Source organism: Hetaerina americana, unplaced genomic scaffold (assembly GCF_022747635.1).
Source record: "Hetaerina americana unplaced genomic scaffold, ioHetAmer1.1.p SCAF_8, whole genome shotgun sequence".
Taxonomy (NCBI): Eukaryota; Metazoa; Arthropoda; class Insecta; order Odonata; family Calopterygidae; genus Hetaerina; species Hetaerina americana.
In genome coordinates, this window is record NW_027287427.1 from 53,771,203 (window position 1) to 53,791,632 (window position 20,430).

A 20,430-nucleotide genomic window follows, 5' to 3' on the forward strand; every position below is an offset into this window, starting at 1 on the left:
ATGATTAAAGATTGGGTATTTTGATTAGTTTTATTAATTCAGAAAACTCCAATCATTGAATAAAATGCTTGACTTCTTCCATTTCATACTTCTCAATCACCTTTCTTGCTACAGGCATCTCACTTCACAACAACAAATTCACTGCTTCAGTACATATGAAACCCACTAAGCATCTGCAACACCTAAAATTTACTAGGTGTCACCGTGCCCACACCATATACTGGATTTCCAATTCTCTCTCTATCTGGAGACACTGAACTTTCACTAACATAGCCTCCCTCAACAAATATCTTCACAATCTGCAGAATGAACTTCACAAGCACGGTCACCCAGTAAGGCTCCTACAAAATAAAATATGACTAACCCATATCTGAGGCAGGACAATCTTTGCACCGCCTATTTCCCAGGATCACACATACTGAAAACCTTTCCTAGAGAACTTTTTCCTATTTCAAATGATAATGATGCTGCCTCATCTCCACTATCCCAATGTCCCTCTTTCGTATGCAGATGACCCGCAAGTCATAGAACAATTCTGAGACCCACCAACCCTAACCATTGACAAATTTCCTCATCTTTCCCCAGCTCCCCAATATAAAATTTTCCAAGTTTAAAAAATGTCCGCTTCTCAGATCTGCCAGCCAAGTGCTTCATATATATATATATTATATAATAGATAATTATTTATATCCCTCCCATGGACTACAACCTTGGTGGAAGGGCTGGTGTAATCCGATGATCCCTAGGGCTGTGCTGGTGGGAGTAATAATAATTGCTCCTGGTAGGGCCAGGTAGGTCGATAGGAGCCAGATGATAGGTAGTCCACGCAGCGCCTGATCCTCATTGAGGCAGCTGCAAAGGCGTCTGATCCCAGTGTGGTGGCCATTGAGTGATGGTGTCACATTAAAAACACTATTGAGGAAGGCAATGGGAAACCACCCCAATTATCATTCCCAAGATTTAAATGATGGACACTACAGAAAATATGAGTCCTGGCAACTACAGGGCTCGACCCAATCGGCCGTGTGTCGTGCCTGGCAGCGGAGGAGGCAAGGCATCGGTGGTCATCATCCCACCAAAACCTTGCAAGGGAAAATTGGCAGCAGCAAGACAGAAGACGCAGGAGAAGAAGACTAAATTAGTTAGAATAGGAACTTGGAATGTTAGGACTATGATGAGGGCAGGGAAATTGGAGAATGTTAAGCGTGAGATGGAAAGGGGAAATATCGATATTTTAGGTCTTTGCGAGGTGAGATGGAAAGATAGCAAGGATTACTGGAGTGATAAGTATAGAATAATATACAGCGGCAGTGACGAGAGCCAACGAGGGGTTGCCATAGTATTAAATCAAGAGGTAGGAAGAAGTGTAGTCAACATAGAGCAGGTAACGGACAGAATACTACTAGTAGAGATTAAAGCAGAACCGACGAACTTGGTTATTATTCATGTATACATGCCACCGAGCAACCATAAGGAAGAAGAGGTCGATAGGATATACGATCAGTTAGAGGACATAATTGCGTGTGTTCCTGCAGGGAAATATTTGATAGTGATTGGGGATTGGAAAGCAACGGTAGGCAAAGAAAGAGATGGTGACGAGGTCGGGGACTACGGTTTAGGCACGAGGAATGACCGCGGAGAGAAAGCAGTTGAGTTCTGCAGGAGACAGGGCTTAGTCATCACCAACACTTGGTTTAGACACCACAAAAGACGCAGGTATACATGGAAAATGCCAGGTGACTCAGGAAGGTATCAGCTAGATTATATCCTGGTTAGACACAGGTTTAGGAACAATGTGATAAATTCGCACAGCTTCCCGGGAGCGGATGCGGACTCTGACCACAATTTAGTTGTTATGAAATGTCGCGTCCGCTTCAAAAAGATAAGGCTGGGGCGGCAAGTTAGAAAATGGAATGTAGAAGCATTGAATGGTTTGAAAAGGAAGGAGTGCCAACAGGCGGTAGAGGATATCATGGGGGATGGTAAAGAGCTAAGTACTATCGAAGAAAAATGGGAAAGTATCAAGAAAGGGTTGTCTAAAGCCGCAAAAGACATTATTGGAACCGTTAACGCTAAAAGGACTAGGAAACCATGGATCACGGATGAGATGATTACAAAGATGGATGAGCGGCGAAAATGGAAGAATGTAAATACAGAGTTAGGCAAAATGAAGTACAAAGAATTAAACAATAAATTGAGGCGGGCAACAAATAAAGCAAAAGAAGCATGGTGTAAGACGCATTGCGAGGATATGGAAAGTCTGCAGAGGAAGGGTGAAATCGGTGCGCTGTACAGCAAAGTAAAATCTTTATCGGGAAGTAAGAAAGGGAGATCAACGATAGCAGTGGGAGATAAGGCGGGTAAGGTAATAGTTGTCGCAGGGAAGATCCACGAGAGATGGAAGGAACATATAGAAGACCTGTATGGTAAAGAGCTTAGACCAACAAAGTTAGACACAGAAAAGGAACATGATGTAGAGGAAGATAGCTTAGGTCCAGGCATACTAGACAATGAGATAGAAATGGCATTAAGGGAGATGAAACTAAATAAGGCCGTGGGGGTGGATAACATTCTCGTGGAACTTTTGAAAGGCTTAGGAAAATGTGGGTAGAAGAGGCTATATGGGCTGATCCGTAGTATTTATGAGGAAGGAATCTAGCCGGAAGACTTTGTGAGATCAGTTTTAGTTCCAATTCCGAAAAAGGTAAAGGCTACATCATGTGAGGACTACAGGACGATAAGTTTGATATCCCACGCAGCTGAAGTTGTTCTCAGGATCATAAACAAAAGGATAGAGAGTGAGGCAAATGATTACTTAGGGGATGATCAGTTTGGGTTTAGGAAGGGGAGAGGTACGCATGATGCCATTTCAGTAATGAGATTATTAATCGAGAGGAATATAGAACACAACCAGGAGGTATTTGCCTGTTTCGTAGATTTCGAAAAAGCTTTTGATAGAGTGAACTGGGCAAAACTAATGAGTATATTGCAGAAAATAGGAATAGATTGGAGGGAAAGGAGGCTAATCCGCAACCTGTGCATGTCTCAGACTGCTCGGGTACGAGTGGGGAACAAGGAGTCCGGTTTGGCAGTGTTAGGAAGAGGTGTAAGGCAGGGTTGCCCATTATCACCATTGCTGTTCAACCTGTATGCAGAGGAAATGATTAAAGAGGCATGGGAAGAACTGGAGGTAGGAATGAAAGTGGGTGCGGAATTCATGAAATCAGTTATCTTTGCTGATGACCAAGCTTTAGTTTGTCAGTCAGCCAAGGGGCTGCAAGCATTGCTTAGTGAATTGGAAATTCAATGCGACAGGTATGGGATGAGAATCAATATTAATAAAACAAAGGTTATGCGATTTTCTAGAAAGAAAAAGGCTAAGTTAAACATTAAAATAGGAGGGCAAAAACTAGAGCAGGTGGAACAGTTTACGTATCTCGGAAGTCTTTTGGACCAACACGGTCAAAGTAGTAGGGACATAGGAAGAATCTTGTTCCAGTGCCCACCTGCCAGCGTTCATGCAAATGAAAAAGTTTCCTGTTTGAAAATAGTATTTTGGTGAAGCAATGATTTCAATAAGTGAACGATCATGACGTTTGCACACGAATTCTCAGTTACTTTAAAAAACAAAGAGTGGAAACAATATTGTGAAACGCTCAGGGTCAGCATTAAAAAAACCCTGGAGTCATCCAATAGACCTTTGGAATTTTAAAAATACCCCTGTCCATGGGAGGTTTTACTGATGCTAAATAAGTGGCAACAGTGAAGGACAATAGTAGGGTACCAGATATGTGACTCTTACCTTCAATCACCACTTACCATAGGAGTAATTGGCACTGCTGCCAGTTGAATCCTGAAAAATAGAAATGCCAGGTTCTATGGCCCTTCCCCCTTCTACTTTCCTTGCTAGCCCTCTAGTTGCTATGCTCACTCTATGCTCTTTCGCGAATACTCTTTCTCTTCAGTCATATTTGAATCAAAATCATCATTTGAAATTAGCAGCAAGGTTTTAGTCATGTGACAATACTTTCCGTACTTCAAGGATTGAAATTATTTATACCAGCCCAAAGATATGGTACAGAATATAGTATCCAGGGCACAAACCCATTTGTGAGTAGGGTATACAGCGACAATACGAGTATAAGGCATTCAAGGGCTACAAATGTGACTGGAAACTATACCCTTAAGAATGAGTTACTCCTAATTTTAACAGGAAATTCATTTTAAAAAAAATGATCATTTAAGTGACACAATATAGTTTGCTATGCTCTGAATAAGCATAGCAAATTATGTTGGAGATTTCCTCTGGTAGTTCACACTTGTGATTAATAATGCAAATTTAATTAACAGACCTACTTAATTTTGCTAAATAACAAATTTTAATTTATTTTTAATCTCTTGGTTAATTTTACCATACTATTAGTTTAAAGGTTATGGTTATTTCATCCATGTTAATATCAATTTAGAAACTAATACATATTTCTATAATTTGATTACCGTCAACACTACTCATAAAACAAAACCTCAAGCAAATAATGAATGATTTTGAAGTGCAAGACTTAGAATTCAGATGCATGGAGATGAAGAACAGGTATATGTATACAATTTGAGAGAATAAGAGAGGAAAAATTTGATGAATCCAGAGATGTTAAAAGTCTTAGAAATGAACACAAAGCCTTAGTGTTAACTCTATGTTACTAATTTCTCAATGAATTCTGCTTTTATGACATTAGAAATTTTTGTGAAGTCAGTATGCTGTACAGCTGGATTACAAATTTGAAAAAAATCCTAGGTTAAGTTAACACCCATCTGGGTTTGCGCAACCACATGTATGCTTGTCTATACTGTAGAGTTGAGATTCATGAGAAATTTACTATCCACATTCACGGGAGGTGGCTAGTTTTCTGTAGATTTATAAATGAATTTGAAATAAAGGCCTTTGGCATTTTAATGACATTCTGGGCACCAAGTAAATTGAAAACATAATTATTAAACAAGTAATAAAAATTATAAAGTGCACCAAATAGCATCATCCACTGAAATGAACGTGGGAGAAATATTCTTAATCAATTTGCTAATACAACAATAAAATAAATGTTAAAATAGCCAAATAACTGATCGGGTGATGATAATGTAATGCATAAAAACCTGGTGGTAAAGTAAAAAATTTTATCAAGTAGAAAAGTGCTACGATCAGTTATTCTTTATGTTCGACTTCCACCACATCATACCTGAAGCTACTAAATTTGTTTACATAGCCATTTCCACATGTTAGTGTCGTTGTCTTAACCCTTGTCAGGATTAAAGGACCAATAAAATCTTTATTCCGCTAATTCCAGCATTCATAAGTTTGTATTGAGAGGTTTTAGCATTACTTACAATAAGGTTTTGTGGTTTATTATATTATAAATCAAGTGGCATATATGAAGAGTTTTTAATGCAATTACTTTTATTAAATATTTCTAATAGTTGTACCTGTCTGTTTTTAAGTATTAACATAACTATACAATGGATGACATTGTATTAATCATCATTATTTACATGTGATGCAGTCTTGGCCTTTTCAGCCGAGGCTTGCTTCTATGAGACCTATACAAATGGGCAGTATGGTTAAATAAATACACCAGGGTGGGATTATAATGTAGAATATGGGTTCAGGAAGTATTAAATATCCAATTTTCTTCACAAGCCCTCAGAGAACTAATTGGCTACCTACACCTCAATGGGCTCTTGACAAACATTGCACATATTAAATGAGATAAGTATTGCTTTTTCTTCAGGTAACAACCTTTGAAAAAATAGTATTTTTGGTTAGCCAATGAGCAGTCTATCCCTTTTTTAAAAAATTACTTTTATGCAAATAAAATAAATTGCTTAAAATTTTATGTGCATAAATAATATAACAAAGGAAAGATATTAATTACACCCTATACACATTCCATTCTCTCAGAAAATTGCTTGATGGGGAACATCAGGATAAAAAATGCACCTCCACTTTCCATAGCTATCATGTAACATTCATACAAAACAAGAAATGCAGAGAGCAAATGAACAATGAGTATAATGAAGCACCATAAAATAAACGCTCATAAAAGAAACCGTTAAATCAACAGCTACACAATTATAGCTGGTCTATACAACTGTATTTTGAACTATGAATTCAAAGCTTTCCAAATGCATTTTCAATGCAACACTGTGCAATACAGTTAATCTGTATCTTTTTTTGGAAAAAAGGAAAAAATGACCATCTTGCAGAGGGCTATGCAACAATGCAATTCACAGACACATAAGAGAGGATTCATGCTAAAAACGTGTGAGGACAATTAACCAAGAGCAGTCACATCAAGAGTCTTCACCACTCATATCATCAAGGAATGTCACTTCTGAGCCCACTCATATAGCACTGCACTTACTGACATGAATGCATGGCACACAATATCCATCACTGTTTCTTTATATCGCACCACACAGACAAACAAATCAGTATACAAACACAGCATCATACACTACAGATTAGACGTCTTTCATGAATGAACCATCATCAGCATGTAGTGTACTTTAGGTCTGTTTATAGCATTTTCACTCACATTCATAAGCTTTTTTTATTTAAATCATAGTTTGGTGACTACCCTGTTTTGATGACATGGATTATAAGAACCACATTGGTACACCACTATGTGGCCTCACAAAAATCATATTCCTTCTTGTTATCTCACATGTGAGTCCTGACTTCTTTGCATTCGAAGGGAGATCACTGTACCATGGATAATGCCACCCTTCTAATCATTCATCTCAATGAATGACAACATTAGTGAACCTCATTTAAGACATTCTTGGCAATCATGAGAGGGACATGTCACTGGGGTGGGGGCGGGATCGCCTACTTTTCCGACGCCTGCGACGACCTCCTCCATCACGCTTTCCAAAGGAGATGTTTCCAGGGTCATCGGCAAGCATGGGGTACCTGTGGACCCCATGGGAATCAAGTCCTTCGTAACCCTCTACACCCCCTCGGGCCAAGAGCTCCCGGCGCTCCTCTTCTGTCCACTCTGTGTGACTCCCAGGGAATCCGGTCCCCACAAGCTGCCTCTCTGCCTCCCACGCTCTCTCCACTGCCCTCTTGTGGGCATGCTTCAGGACTCGACGCCGCTCGGCCTCGGCATCTGTGCCATATCGTATGTACACTACGGCATCGGGACCGTGCAGCCTCAGCTCATTGCCAGAGGCACTGGAGCGTGCACCACTGGTTTCCACCTCATGGGCAGACACATTAAACATGCCACCCAGTCTTCGGAGCTCCTCCTGGTCATCCCGCATCTTTAAGATATTATCCTTGACAAAGTAGAACACATCTTGGTTGTGTACATTCAGGTGAACATCAAGGAAGAAGGAATTGTTGAAGACTGATGTCACCACGTCTTGAACCACTCCATTCACACCATCAACCACACTGACCATGGCACGCCCTGCTACTCGTGATATTAAGACACCTTCACCAAAGACTGCACGTCGGTAGGCAACTCGTGGCAACAGGTTCCTGGTTTTGGGCTCCAGTTTAAGCAATGGTTTTGGGACAAAACCTAAGTCTCTGAACTTCTCATTAATTTTCTCTACAATGCACTGAAGTCCAGATATTACTCCAAATTCAGGAGACAGTTGTGGAGATTTAATATCTGCACTAGGATGGTAAACTGTCTGTGATGTGTACTTTGATCCAAGCATTGTCTCCACGTTATATCCATACAGCTTCAACCAGCTGTGCAAGTCTGAAAGTACAGTAATATGAAAATTAAGGATCATGAATATGAAAAAAGATGTGATTAAATTTGGTCTGGATGATACACTTTACATTCGGGATACTAATTGGAAAAGCTAAATATTGCCTAATTGAATGTATTTCACTAAAGTGAAATCAGGAGTGTTTTAATTTAATACTGACAATAATTAATCAAAAATATTTTGGATCTCATGAAAATACATTGAATAAATGCCCATTTATCAAAGAGAAATCATAAACGATACTCGCAGAGAGCTACTGTTCTTTAAATATGGTAAAAGTTGTTTACTTTCCCAAATTAAGAAATGGAATAAGAAACCTTGAAAATATTTTATTATTAAATTACAGCTGAATTGCAAAATTGAATTAGATAAAAGTAATATCTCTTTGGTTTGCTAAAGTAAAGTTCAAAAAAGCCTTTGACAGGAAAAGAATGATAACTGCTTTAACACCAACTGAAAATTACCATATTTTCCCATTGATAACGCACACCTTATGTACAACGTGCATCCAGAACTTTGTAGTATCATGAATTTGTATAGATACCGTGTGCCCAAGGCTTCATAGTTATCTTGAACGTGTGGTTATATGTACCGTAAGTATACAGAAGATTAGAGCCAGGTGATTGAAATTAACCGCAAACAGTGGAAGGATTAAAAAATAAACAATAGTTACAAGCCAACATAATATGCCACCTTATTGCTTTTTCGCTATCATTCGTAAGTTGAAATGAGACATATGTTTGTGTACCCTTTTATTTGCTATATAAATTAACTTTCAGCAAATAAAAGAAATAAGAGAATGAATGAAATAGAATTTTCTATTTTGTTTGCTTTACTTTGCTTGGTTAGTATTGGCGCTCAGCTGTTCTAGACACCCTCCAAGTTCTATGAAAGAGCCGCTTGTGCAGTGATTGTTTCAAACCTAAATTGAGTTAAGCTTTTGTAATTTATAATTTTCTCAAGAAAATTACCCATGAAGACAAATATTGTGAGAAGAAAATCGTATTCAGCAATGTTTAAGCTAGAAATTATTAATTTTGTGAAAGAAAAAGGAAATCATGAGGCTGCCTGAAAATGTATCCTATCCTATCATAAATACATACGTGAATATAATATGACATACTCTACATATAAGTGAAGTGGTATGTATTAGAATAAATGAAGCATATAAATTATAATTTTTCTTTTTCTCATGGATTTATGAGATGAAAAAACTGTAACAGTAGCATATCTGTATAAAATAGAATACAATTAGAAAGGCATACTTCCAGACTAATTTATTTTTGCAAGACTCTGCCTTAAATTACTGTGTACATAGGTATATAAATGTTTGGATTTTTTAAATTTTCATTTTACATAATGTGCATCGTCATTTAATTCAATCATATGAACATTATTGAATAGATAATGTGTGCGTTATTGATGGGAAAATACGGTACATATTCATTTTCCTGATAATTAATTTCTAAGTAGTTATAAATAATGATACTTTCATAAAATAAATGCTTTGCTCTGAATAATTAGCAGAAAAAGAAGTTATTGAGTTAAAAAATTAATAAATCGAGTTTGATATTTAACTACACTTAAGATAGTATGAATCTGACATTTACCAAAATCATTGTTCAAAATAAAATTGCACTATGCAAATAACATATATTGAAATTTACAACTTCAAAATATTTTTAGTTTTCTGTAACATCAGTTTAGTTTGCATTCAATATCTGAGCTTTCATATATTATTGATTTTAATTAGAAGAAGAGGAAAAAAGGTACATTTGATCAAAAAATTTTCAATACTATGTAATTGAGTTATTTTTGGAAGTATAAAAATGTTTTTTACCTGTCATATAATTAACTTTGTTCAGTGGATTAATGGGATCATTGTTGTGGAACCTGTAGATGAACACATCTGTGGGAGTTGTAAGTTTGTTTGCCAATTCCTCCCAAGCAGGTGTTATCCACTGGCCAACGACAGGATCATACAGGCGCTGGTTAATAAACACCAAACCAGTATGAATGTCAAGGAGTCCTCCTTGGAAGTCCACAGGCAAGTAAAATCCCGGATTAGTGTCTTTCACAACTTTCCCAAAGGGAGTTCGGTGGATTTCCTTGATGATATTTCCAGACATGTCAAAAACAGCAAGTGGGGAACCATTTTGATCAGTTGCCACATAGAACCTGCTCTCAGAAGTCTCAATGGAGACCAGCATCTTCCTCTCATCATAAAGCAGACGAGAGGTCTTTCCAGTCTTTGGAAAGTGCATATGAGACACCAAGTTAGGTATCGCAGGATTGCCATAGAAGTATTGAGTGACATTGCCTTGGTCATCATGCCAAGACACAAGTCTTCCTCTGTCATCATAGAAATACCACACCTGGAACCTTTCCTTTTCAAAGGCATGAGAAAGTTGAGTCAGGGCATTGTAGTAATACTTCTGCTCCCCTCTCCTTACCACAAATCCTCGCCCGTCATAGCCATTGAATTCCACATCACCATACTGGACAACACGATCTCCACTGTCATAACCTAATGTAATTTTTTCACCATGCTCAATCACCCCAATTACATTCCCATTCTCATCATACACATATTTCCAGTTTCCATTCCCAATCACTTCTAAGAGATGTCCATCAGCATTGTATGTGAAACGATCAGAGACAGAAGACTGCCCTATCATGATTTTTTGTGATTTGATTCTGTTCCGCTTGTCATACTCAAGTTCTAGTCGGTACACATCAAATGATTTAATGTTCACCATCACAGACTTAATTCTCCCATGCTTATCGTAATCAGTGATTGTAAAGAATTGCTTGCTGGTATCCTGCATCACTGACCTATTGAAAGTGTTCCGATATATCCTTAGGTCACTAACACTCTCCAACATGCCCAAGTTCTGGTTATATTTCATTCGTATCGGCTTAAGCTCCTTCCCATTGACTTCCAAATCAATACCAGAAATCCTTGCATTTCCATCATACTGGTACTTGAAGTGAGCATTATCGAGCCCTGACTTACTGCCAAATTTAAATCTTTCTTCCTTAAGGATTCCTGCATGATACTTAAACTCCTTCTTCATTTCAAAATTAGGTTCAACCACATCAACATTCCTGATAAGCCCTGTATTTTCATGGTATGCATAATGTATGGATGAGAGACCATACAACACAGTCTCCAGTTTTCTGTTCTGTCCGTACACATATGCAACTTTTCCAGATTGATGGGGGTACACTTTGGCAATGATTTGGCTCTCATCGTTGTAGAGAATTTCATATGGGTGGCGATTCATTGGTGAAAAGTACTGATACTTGAAGAACCCTAAGGATGTTTGTAGAGAGAATGCATGAATGTGACCCCTTGGTGTAGTCAAAGACTGCAGAGCTCCAGCATCATCATACATAAGGAAGTAATCACTGCCACGTGGGGTGGTAACCTTCAGGGGCTGCAATGCAAAGTTCAGTACTCATCAGTTTACAAGGTAAAAAATATGAAAAATTTTTAATGAGGCCTATGAACAAATTTAAGAACATATTGTTTGAAATTGTACAAGTTATACTCACCAAGCTGCTAAACATATCTTTGAAGGCATATGTCATTGCTGTACCATCTCCATAACGAATTTCATAGAGCCTCCCAGCTCGGTCAAAACCATAAGTCTCAGTTATATCTCCCCATTTCCAGTTAGTCAGTCGACTAAATCGGTCATATGCAAGTTCCACTGGGGCAAAAATTTCATTTCTGCAAAAAAAAAATGCTCAATTAAAAATCATGTCAGCCATGCATGATAAGCTCTATTTTAGGAACATGACAACAAACAAACTTGCAAGGCTAGTGAGTGTGATGTACAGAAAAAAAGCATTAATATAAGGGGTAACAGTGATATGGGGATCACACCTTGGTCCAAGTTTCACAGGTCGAGCCAGTCGGTCATATGTGACATTCAGCAGTTCAACACGGTCATCCATAAACACTGCCACAGTTCCTGTCTCACGATCATATTCCAGTGTCAGAAGATTTTCGCCATTGACCCTTAGCTTGCGCCCAATCTGGACAACCTGCTTATTCTTCTTCCCTTTGCCTTCACGCCTGAGGAAATACCTCCATTCGAAGCGATTTGCAAGGTCTCCTCCAATTTCAGTCTTTTGTTTTGCAGGTACTGGGAAGCTCTCTCCTAGCACTGGGTCCAGATCTGACAGAACAGTGTAGGCAACAGTATCCGTACTGATACTATGCATCCACGGTGTAGTACTGACTGTACTGCCATCAGGCATTATAGTAGTGGCATGCTCTGCATTACCTGTGAAAGAGAGGACCACATACAAATTAAAATTATGAATATTAAATTCAAAGCCCACCTTTTCTGCTATTGAATTCCTTCATATAATTACTTAAATACTTACTTCTTTTGATGGGGCAACACTCACAATTTATGATGAAATACATTAATCAATAGCCACATTTTGGAAGAGGTAAAACAAAAAAATGATTAACAGTTTCTATGTCAATCTTTCTCTTTTATTTTTCTATTTACCTCAATAACCTGATATGCACATATTTATTTTTTTATTGCCATGGATTGGCTGGAAATAATTTTCACAGTCTAATTTTGATTCTTTAAGATTGAAAATTTTCACAACCAAAGCCAGCATATTTTTGTTAAAACATTTGTACCTCTTGTAGCTAAAGCCATAGAGAGGCATCTTAAGAAATAAAAAGTAATCATTTTAGGTTAGCATATAACTATAATGAGCTTATAATTTCCCAGATAAAATTATCCTGCTTATAAAAACATAGCTTTTGAGTAATATGAAATCCCAAGGTCAATAATTGAATCACAGAAAATCAGAAAAATGATAAATTTATGCACCTATTGAGGGGTACACTATTTATTCTGAAAATGTTCAACAATTGAAAACAAAAATCAAGTCAGAACTACTCAGTAATTCAGTGCTAAGTATTGGAAAAACTTTAACATAATGTTAACCAAGGTTTTACCAAAGTGATTAGTTACATTTAATCTAAAAATTGAACAATTTAGAAGCCACTCACCATTTTTAGTGATCACAGTTGAGCCTTTGATAAGCATTGCCACAGCCTTCTCATCTCCATAAGCCACCTTCACCGTTGCACCTTTGATGCTTAGATCAAAGGACAGGTTAATGACTTGCCCTGTTGGGGTGATAGCTCTTGTTAGCCTGCCAAACTCATCGTAGTTGTAGACATAGCTCCTTCCAGTGCTGTCCAATTTCGTCTTGAGGAGCCCAGTGGAGCCATGGTAATCAAATGTTACATTGTAATTGTCAGGTGTGGAAAGCTCATGAAGCATTCTCATCCTTGACATTCTAAGTCGACATTTTTGCCCTTTGGTGTTCTCAATGGAGTTTACTTGACTAGAGTAGTCCCTTAGAAGGAAGACTTTATTTCCAGCAGCATCAGTCACGGTGCTCAATTTGCCATTACTTGTGTTAACATTGTAGGTGAAAAGGTAAGATGTCTCTCCGGTCAATATGTTCTTTGTGGCAATGTGCTGGCCAAATCTGTTGAAAACATATATTTCTTGTGTTTCGGGAGAGAATATTTCATACTCCCTAGCTTGGTTTGACTCGGGGATACTTGAAACCACTGAACGTATTCTGTAGTTAGCTTGGTCCCCAATATGCAGAATGCCATCCGGAGTGACAGCAATCGAGGAGATCGTGTTGAATTTGGAAGTAGCTGCAAGGAAGTGGTCCTCATCAAAGCAATCACAACCCCTATCCAAACAGTTGCACTTGGACTCAGCTCCAGCATAATGGAAGATTTTCCCATCAGTTCCTATCACTCGAACTCTGTTAATCCTTTGGGAGTCACTCTCAGCCACATACAAATCTCCATTTGGTCCAAAAGCTATGCTTTGCGGCATCACTAAAGTGGCATGGGTGGCTAGTTCTGTACCATAACTTCCTGCAGGGGATGGGCAATGTAGGGGTCTTCCAGCCACCACCTTCACCCTACCATCTGGAGTCAACTGGAGTATCATATGGTCATCTATTATATGCAGTGTGTTGTCCAGTGGATTTATTGCTAGCTCAGTTGGCCACCGCAAATGAACCTGGGGTAAACAGGATATATATAATTAGTTTTTCAGGAAACCTATATAACAACAGAGCATGTGTTTCAATAATGTAGCTTGGATTAAATAAAACTGCCTAAAGCTTCAAGTGAAATAGAATTGAATTTTCCTTGATAGAATCATCTATTCCCCAACTAATAGAAAAACATTAATGACTGTAGCACATATATTCAGTATCTACATTCCAGTCTTTATGATACTTCTATAAAATATTCAAATCACATCTAAGTAGGCATATTTATTTTAAAAATACTGGTTTTCACTAATTTAAACAGAACTTTAGTCCTTTTTGGCTTTATACTTAATTAAAAATGAAGATTTCAGCTTAAACTTTATCATCAGATATGATTGCATAGTCATATCATGAAAAGACTTACCTCCTCCACATTTAATGTGCCTTCACAAGGTATTGGTTTCCAATGTGCTTTATGCATGTGATTGCCAATGACTGTGGTCACTATTCCATCCCTATCAACCATTCTTATGTTAGTTCCATCAGCAAAATAGACAACATTATCCGATGATACAGCTACACCTATAAAATATAACAAATACATGTCTTAGATACAAGCATGCATGATAATCATAGTTTCCTACAAATTTTACAAATTACGGCTTATAGGCTAATTGATATCTTTAATAATGAACAATTTATTTTTTATTAATATTGCTTTTCATATATCTTCATTAGTATTGATTCATTCTCAGAAGCAAATAATTTCTTAATAAACAAATCTTTACTGTTAAGACATGCTGCACATGTAAATAAGTTTACCAAAAGAAGTTTGACAAGATATTCTCTTGCTATGATTAATTTTCAGGAATTATTACAAAGTATTAGTTGATTATTTTTTCAGCTTCCATTCTTACCCTTTGGGTATGCTAACTTTGCATCCCTAGCTAATGCCCCATCGCCGCAATGGGCTTCATCACCCGGAAGGCACCTTTCTCCAGACCCAACAGCAGGCTCCCAATTGTGATCTGGGTCTGAGTAGTCATCAACGTTTCTAACACGTATTATTTGATGAGATTCAGGGTCGGATATGTAAAGAATGCCATCCAGAGGGCTCAATGCCAAGTGATATCTGTACGAGACTCGAGTGGCACTGTAAAGAGTAATGGGCATAATTAGATTTACGTGCAATTAAATCATTTCTTTAACAAATAATCCAGTGTATTCAACAAAATCATTATCATTCGGTGTGTAAATGAGAACATACTTAAGGCGCACAACAGTCCTGACAGTGCCATCAGTCAATATTCGCCGCACCAAATTGAAGTCTCCAACAAATATGGACCCATCAGCAGAGGAAGTTAGTGCAACTGGAGCAAGAAGTCTTTGCTTTGATGCTTGGCCATCACAATCATAACAGTCCAAAGGCCGCTGATGACCATTTCCCATAGCTGTCAGAATCACTCTTGGCTTGTGCTTAAGGTATATGTTGGACCCATCACCTTTTTGAAGTATTCCTAAATAAAGCAATATATTTCAATATTTAGTTTTGAAACTAAAACTTTATACTATGGGGTTATTATAATAGTTTTAAAATATTTTTAACTTGTTTCAAATCTATTAAATTGGAAGTTATTACATTAAGTACTCATGGCATGGTTTGATATTGTGTGTTGGTTAGGAGCTTAAGTTATTACAAGATTCATTTGAATATCATATTGAATATAACCATACTAGCTTAATTTCAGTAATATTAACACCACAACTCAGAAGAATAACACTCACTTCCAATTATACCACATGTTTTGACATATATGCCAGTGAGAATGGTATTCATTAGCAGACAGTTTTTTGAGTTGGTTGTATGAAGTAGTGTTGATGTGCACCTTTACCAGTACTTCATTAAAATCAAAGGAAAGGATCAAAGAAAATATGGGGTACCTTGTTCATTACATTAATTACCTTCATGGAAATTGTATCTATGATGAATATCTAAATTCCAGCCACCAACTTCTGATATGCTCATGTCATGCCCACTGAGTTTGGTTGTTTGGACATCCCAGATAACATCTTTACAGTCACCATATTCATAACCAACTTTGACCATAGCCGTTGTGACACCATACACCCTTTGCCTGAAAATGTCATCAACAATAATTAAATATTGGCTTCATTAACTCTTTTACTACAATTAAAAAGAAATTTCATTTCATTCATCAAATAACAGACCATAAAACTATAAGTTGAGTTAAAAAATAATTCATCCTGTAAATATTTAAATTTTTATCCTCCTTTCGATAGATAGCTACATATGAAAGCTTAAATTTTATACATTATCTTGCAGGTGGACCACAACATTTTTATATACCTTTAAAGTCTAGAAGACTAGTGGAGAAACAGAAGTTTTGGTAATATATTTAAATATAAGAAGTAGCAAATATGAGTAGGGAAGAACATTTCAGTTCATTAAAGCATTTGATGCTGACATATAAATCTATCATTTTTCAGTTTGTGTTTCATGTTAGATATGATTGCTGATCTTATATTTCAAGCAGCCTTACCTGTATACATTTAACCTATTCCAAGCATATGTAAATTTTATATCGGGATCAGCTTCAAAGGTCTTCTCAAAAAGAATGCCTTCTATTGTAATTCTAAGATGCACCAACTTCAGAGTTGCAGGTATAGTATCAGGTGTAAGCTGCAGCTGGATAGTTGATAAATATCCAGTTGCTCTCGAGCTATGGTACACTAAATGGAGTCCAGTTCCTGGTATCTGAAGACTTTCTTGTACCACCTGTTTGTCATAATATAATGAATCAGCATCATTGCATTAACCTCTAAAATTACTAAAATATTACTGATAATTTCTAAAATTACAGATAGAAGGAGCAAAACCAGTAGAAGCCTTAAAATGTTTGACAATAATGTAATTTTAACCAAAAAATATCTAAATTAGAAGATACTTGGTACATATATTTACCTGTGACTCTGCTAAGATTGCACTTTTGTCTGGACATGCTCCTTGGAAACCATGCTTCCATGTGGCAAGTACAACAGGCATCATAAGATCATAGTCATGTGACTCACAGGCTTGGGCAGCTGGAGGCAGAGGTTTTTCATCACCAGTAACCATGACAATGGCATCAATGATCACGACCTGGAAGAAAAAATGCATCATGATGAAATGTTCCCATGCCATGAGGATTCGTTCTAATTCAAATCAACAAATCATTGAAGGACAGAATTCATCAGCACAACATAGTTTCCTTCATTGCCATAAACTAGCTTGATATCATTACCTCATTCCATGGAACATTCACAATTTGGCTTTGGGGACGGAAAGGACTCCTGCCAAACTGAAGTGTCACGGCTCCACCACCATTCACCAAAAGATCAAACCATCCATCATCTCGGGTCAGAGTAAAGCCTTCTAGTGGTGTACTTGTGCTAACACGAACTCCCATCAAACCCATTTTTGTGGGTGTGACCACACGACCTCGAACGACTGCAGTTCGACTGTTAATAAGAGATCAGAACAATCATGAGGTCCCAGTTTTTTTCTAATTCATTGGACTAAGAACTACACATCAAACATCTGGTCCTTCAGGGACAAAATAAATGTCAGCTTCACTTGAACAAAACTGACTCAGAACTGCAATCATAAACATGTTACTGAATAACTTTCAAGAAAGAATCACTCAGAAGTGATTGATTTGACATAAATACTTCTTGATAAGGACAACTCCTGATGATTTTTGAGATAAAATGAATCAGTAGTGGGAAAAGAATTTTCTTCCACAATTTGTTTTTAGGAAAATTGAATGGACAATACGAACAACACAAACTACGTCAGCCAGTTACTCTAGAACAAGCAAAGGACTGCAAATCATGATCTCGCATAAAAATGCAAGGGGACAATCACACAGAAAAATTAAGTAAATAAACATGAAAACATTATACAAAAATGCATTTCCAAAAAAAAATTAACTGGGTACACAATCATGCCCAATCACATTCTACTACAAATGAGCATTTGCTTTTTTTCTGTTTTCTCTTACCTCGTATTGAAGTGGTTCCAAAATACACTGAGAGCAGCACAAAGAGAAACAGAAGCCCACAAAGTTAACAACATGAATACCCAAGTAACATAGCAAAGCCATCACAACATAAGGGTTAAAAGAGAGGGTTTTCAGTGCACCTTGCTCAGGACTGAGTGGAATTGGTAGCTTTCTATTTGACGTGGACACAAGTGGAGGGAAAAGGTTTTCACATATCTCTTTGGCTCAAAAAACTGAATTGTTAAAACAAAATGATAACACACTCACAGAGGACAAGTTGAGCATATTCATTGGGCTTCACAGAAACATGCAGAATAAACCTCATAAAGGATTTCACAAAAAAATGCAGCAGAAAAAATATATTTAATGACATGTAACATTTCTTATTTCATTTTTTTAAGCCAAATTACACTCTACTGGCATTGATGCAGGAGTGTGCTAATGATTAGAGAGACCCAAATACTTTGTATTTGATGACAGAGATTTTTGAGTGCCTTAGGTTTTAATATTCCAATAAGTTCAAGAAAAAATAGTCAAAATTTCTGACTTTCTAAAATTACCTTTTGAATAATAATATCTTTCCTCAATTTCAACACCATCAACTTTCTCAAGCACACACCTGCTACAGCTTGATTCAAGAGTCACAAATAGGGTTTTTGTTTGACATGGGGCACCACACTTAACAAATATTAATATTCAACAAGTCAAAATTCGAAATGACAGTGAGACAGAAGGAGTTAGAGAAAATACTCTTCAGGTGGGCAGACAGAATGTTATCCGTTCATTCATGATGATACGGTGGTAGGAGGTTAACTGTCAGAGTATCTGAACTCACCTTTCATTGAAAGACTCCTGCTTTGCATAATTTTGCAAACTGCCCTCTTCAATCAAAAATTTCATCCTTTCAAAAAATGATGCCGTAATAGCAGGTGGCTGCTTACGAAGCAAAATGTCAATTGGCTTTGGAGCAGAAACACATAGCTGACTACTTCGGCATAAATGATTAGAACAGCACTCTGGATCTTCACAGTCAACTAGACCATCTGGAATGGAATAAAAAGGCTAATAAGTTAAAGCCTGTTTGTTACAAGGTAAAAATGCCTTTACTAATAGTCATGATTAATTATGTGCAAGCATGGAAAGACACAATGCACATGTGTCTGCATTCGTTGGTCTACCTAAACAAAACATCTTTGTGCTGAAAGACTGATAATGGATTGATTGTCACCTTTGTCATTGTCCCTTCCATCATTACAGCTTTGCTCAAGGGGAATATTGCAGGCTGTGCCATCCCAGCCATCATAACATCGGCACTCCCATGCACCATCATAGCCAAATCGACATTGACCATGTCCATTGCAACCATCGGGACATCCTTCCAAAGTGCAGTGACGCCCATTCCATCCAGCCACACACAAACAGGTTCCATTCTTACATTGCCCATGGTCATTGCATCTGGAGTGACGTGAAAAATAAAGAAATCAGTATTTGCAATTATGCCCCAACAATTATGATATTTTCTCAGCTGATGAGCATAACATTTAGACAAGCTTTTTTTAAGAAAAATGCATTGCCTCTTGTGGAATATTAATCCATTAATAAACGCTGAAATAGTGGAGATGACAGGTAAAAAACTAAGTTAACAAGACTGAAAACTAATGGATTAAATAAAAGTTCATCTTTGTCAATGTATTTCACGAGAATAGATTTTTAATTTGGTCCCTCTATGCTATATGCTTACCTTGGGTCACACTGCTTCATATTGCAGTACTCTCCAGACCAGCCATTTTGACACATACAGGCATCGCCAACACAGTGACCATGTGGTCCGCAATCTAAATCACAGAGTTCTGAAAAAGATATTATTTTAGACATATAGTAGATATAATGAACCATGTATCCATAATATGAGATCATAAGCTATATGATTTACACATACCTCTTGAACAATCATCACCCGACCACATGGGTTCGCACTGGCATGACTGAGTATCAAGATCAAACTTTCCATGTCCTGAGCAGTCTGGAAGACACTGCAATGCTTCATTGTCTGTTTGACTACAGTCTAGTCCCTTCCAGCCTTTCTTGCACACACACGTACCTTCCACACAAAATCCATGGCCTGAACAATTTGGGTGAGGGCAATCCACTGCAAAATATTAAAAAATCAATGAAACCAATGTATACTTTTACTTCCACGTGTAATGGAGAGGAACAGTATCTTTACAGGCATACCCTGATTAAAATTAAATTTTGTTAACATGAAATTCACATTAATATGAGTAGACAATTGTAAATGTAATGAAAAAGCATAAAAATGTCCTCCTTCAATAATACTGCAAATGCATATGTTCAAGATTACATAATATGTCTATTAAATCTAATTTGGATCAACTTTTAAGTTCATAGAAACTCAGTGCTTCCATTTTAATCAATACACTTGCATTTAAACAACTCACACTCTTTTTTTCCAAATTTTAAGGACTACTTCAAGAAATACATCAATTACTTAAGAATGGCATGTATC

The 20,430-nt window shown here is 37.3% G+C and overlaps 1 protein-coding gene across 4 annotated transcripts in view; it reads right to left on the bottom strand.

Annotated features, from left to right (window-relative positions):
• Positions 1 to 5,428: 5,428 nt before the first annotated feature.
• The window catches only part of Ten-m (teneurin transmembrane protein Ten-m), a 301,736-nt gene continuing 286,734 nt past the window's right edge, over positions 5,429 to 20,430 (bottom strand). For 2 of the 4 annotated variants that reach the window (XM_071597031.1, XM_071597030.1), the window contains exons 9-25: positions 19,843 to 20,052; positions 19,645 to 19,753; positions 19,132 to 19,358; positions 18,739 to 18,946; positions 17,904 to 17,930; positions 17,145 to 17,361; positions 16,826 to 17,002; positions 16,404 to 16,639; positions 15,805 to 15,977; positions 15,110 to 15,359; positions 14,760 to 14,995; positions 14,267 to 14,424; positions 12,827 to 13,868; positions 11,672 to 12,074; positions 11,338 to 11,515; positions 9,620 to 11,219; positions 5,429 to 7,766 (exon numbers count right to left, since the gene is read on the bottom strand). In XM_071597031.1, coding sequence (XP_071453132.1) covers positions 6,841 to 7,766; positions 9,620 to 11,219; positions 11,338 to 11,515; positions 11,672 to 12,074; positions 12,827 to 13,868; positions 14,267 to 14,424; positions 14,760 to 14,995; positions 15,110 to 15,359; positions 15,805 to 15,977; positions 16,404 to 16,639; positions 16,826 to 17,002; positions 17,145 to 17,361; positions 17,904 to 17,930; positions 18,739 to 18,946; positions 19,132 to 19,358; positions 19,645 to 19,753; positions 19,843 to 20,052 — 6,377 coding nt within the window. In that variant the 3' untranslated portion in view covers positions 5,429 to 6,840. The remainder of the gene's footprint in view (positions 7,767 to 9,619; positions 11,220 to 11,337; positions 11,516 to 11,671; positions 12,075 to 12,826; positions 13,869 to 14,266; positions 14,425 to 14,759; positions 14,996 to 15,109; positions 15,360 to 15,804; positions 15,978 to 16,403; positions 16,640 to 16,825; positions 17,003 to 17,144; positions 17,362 to 17,903; positions 17,931 to 18,738; positions 18,947 to 19,131; positions 19,359 to 19,644; positions 19,754 to 19,842; positions 20,053 to 20,430) is intronic. The other 2 variants (XM_071597033.1, XM_071597032.1) reach the window with 1 other exon arrangement.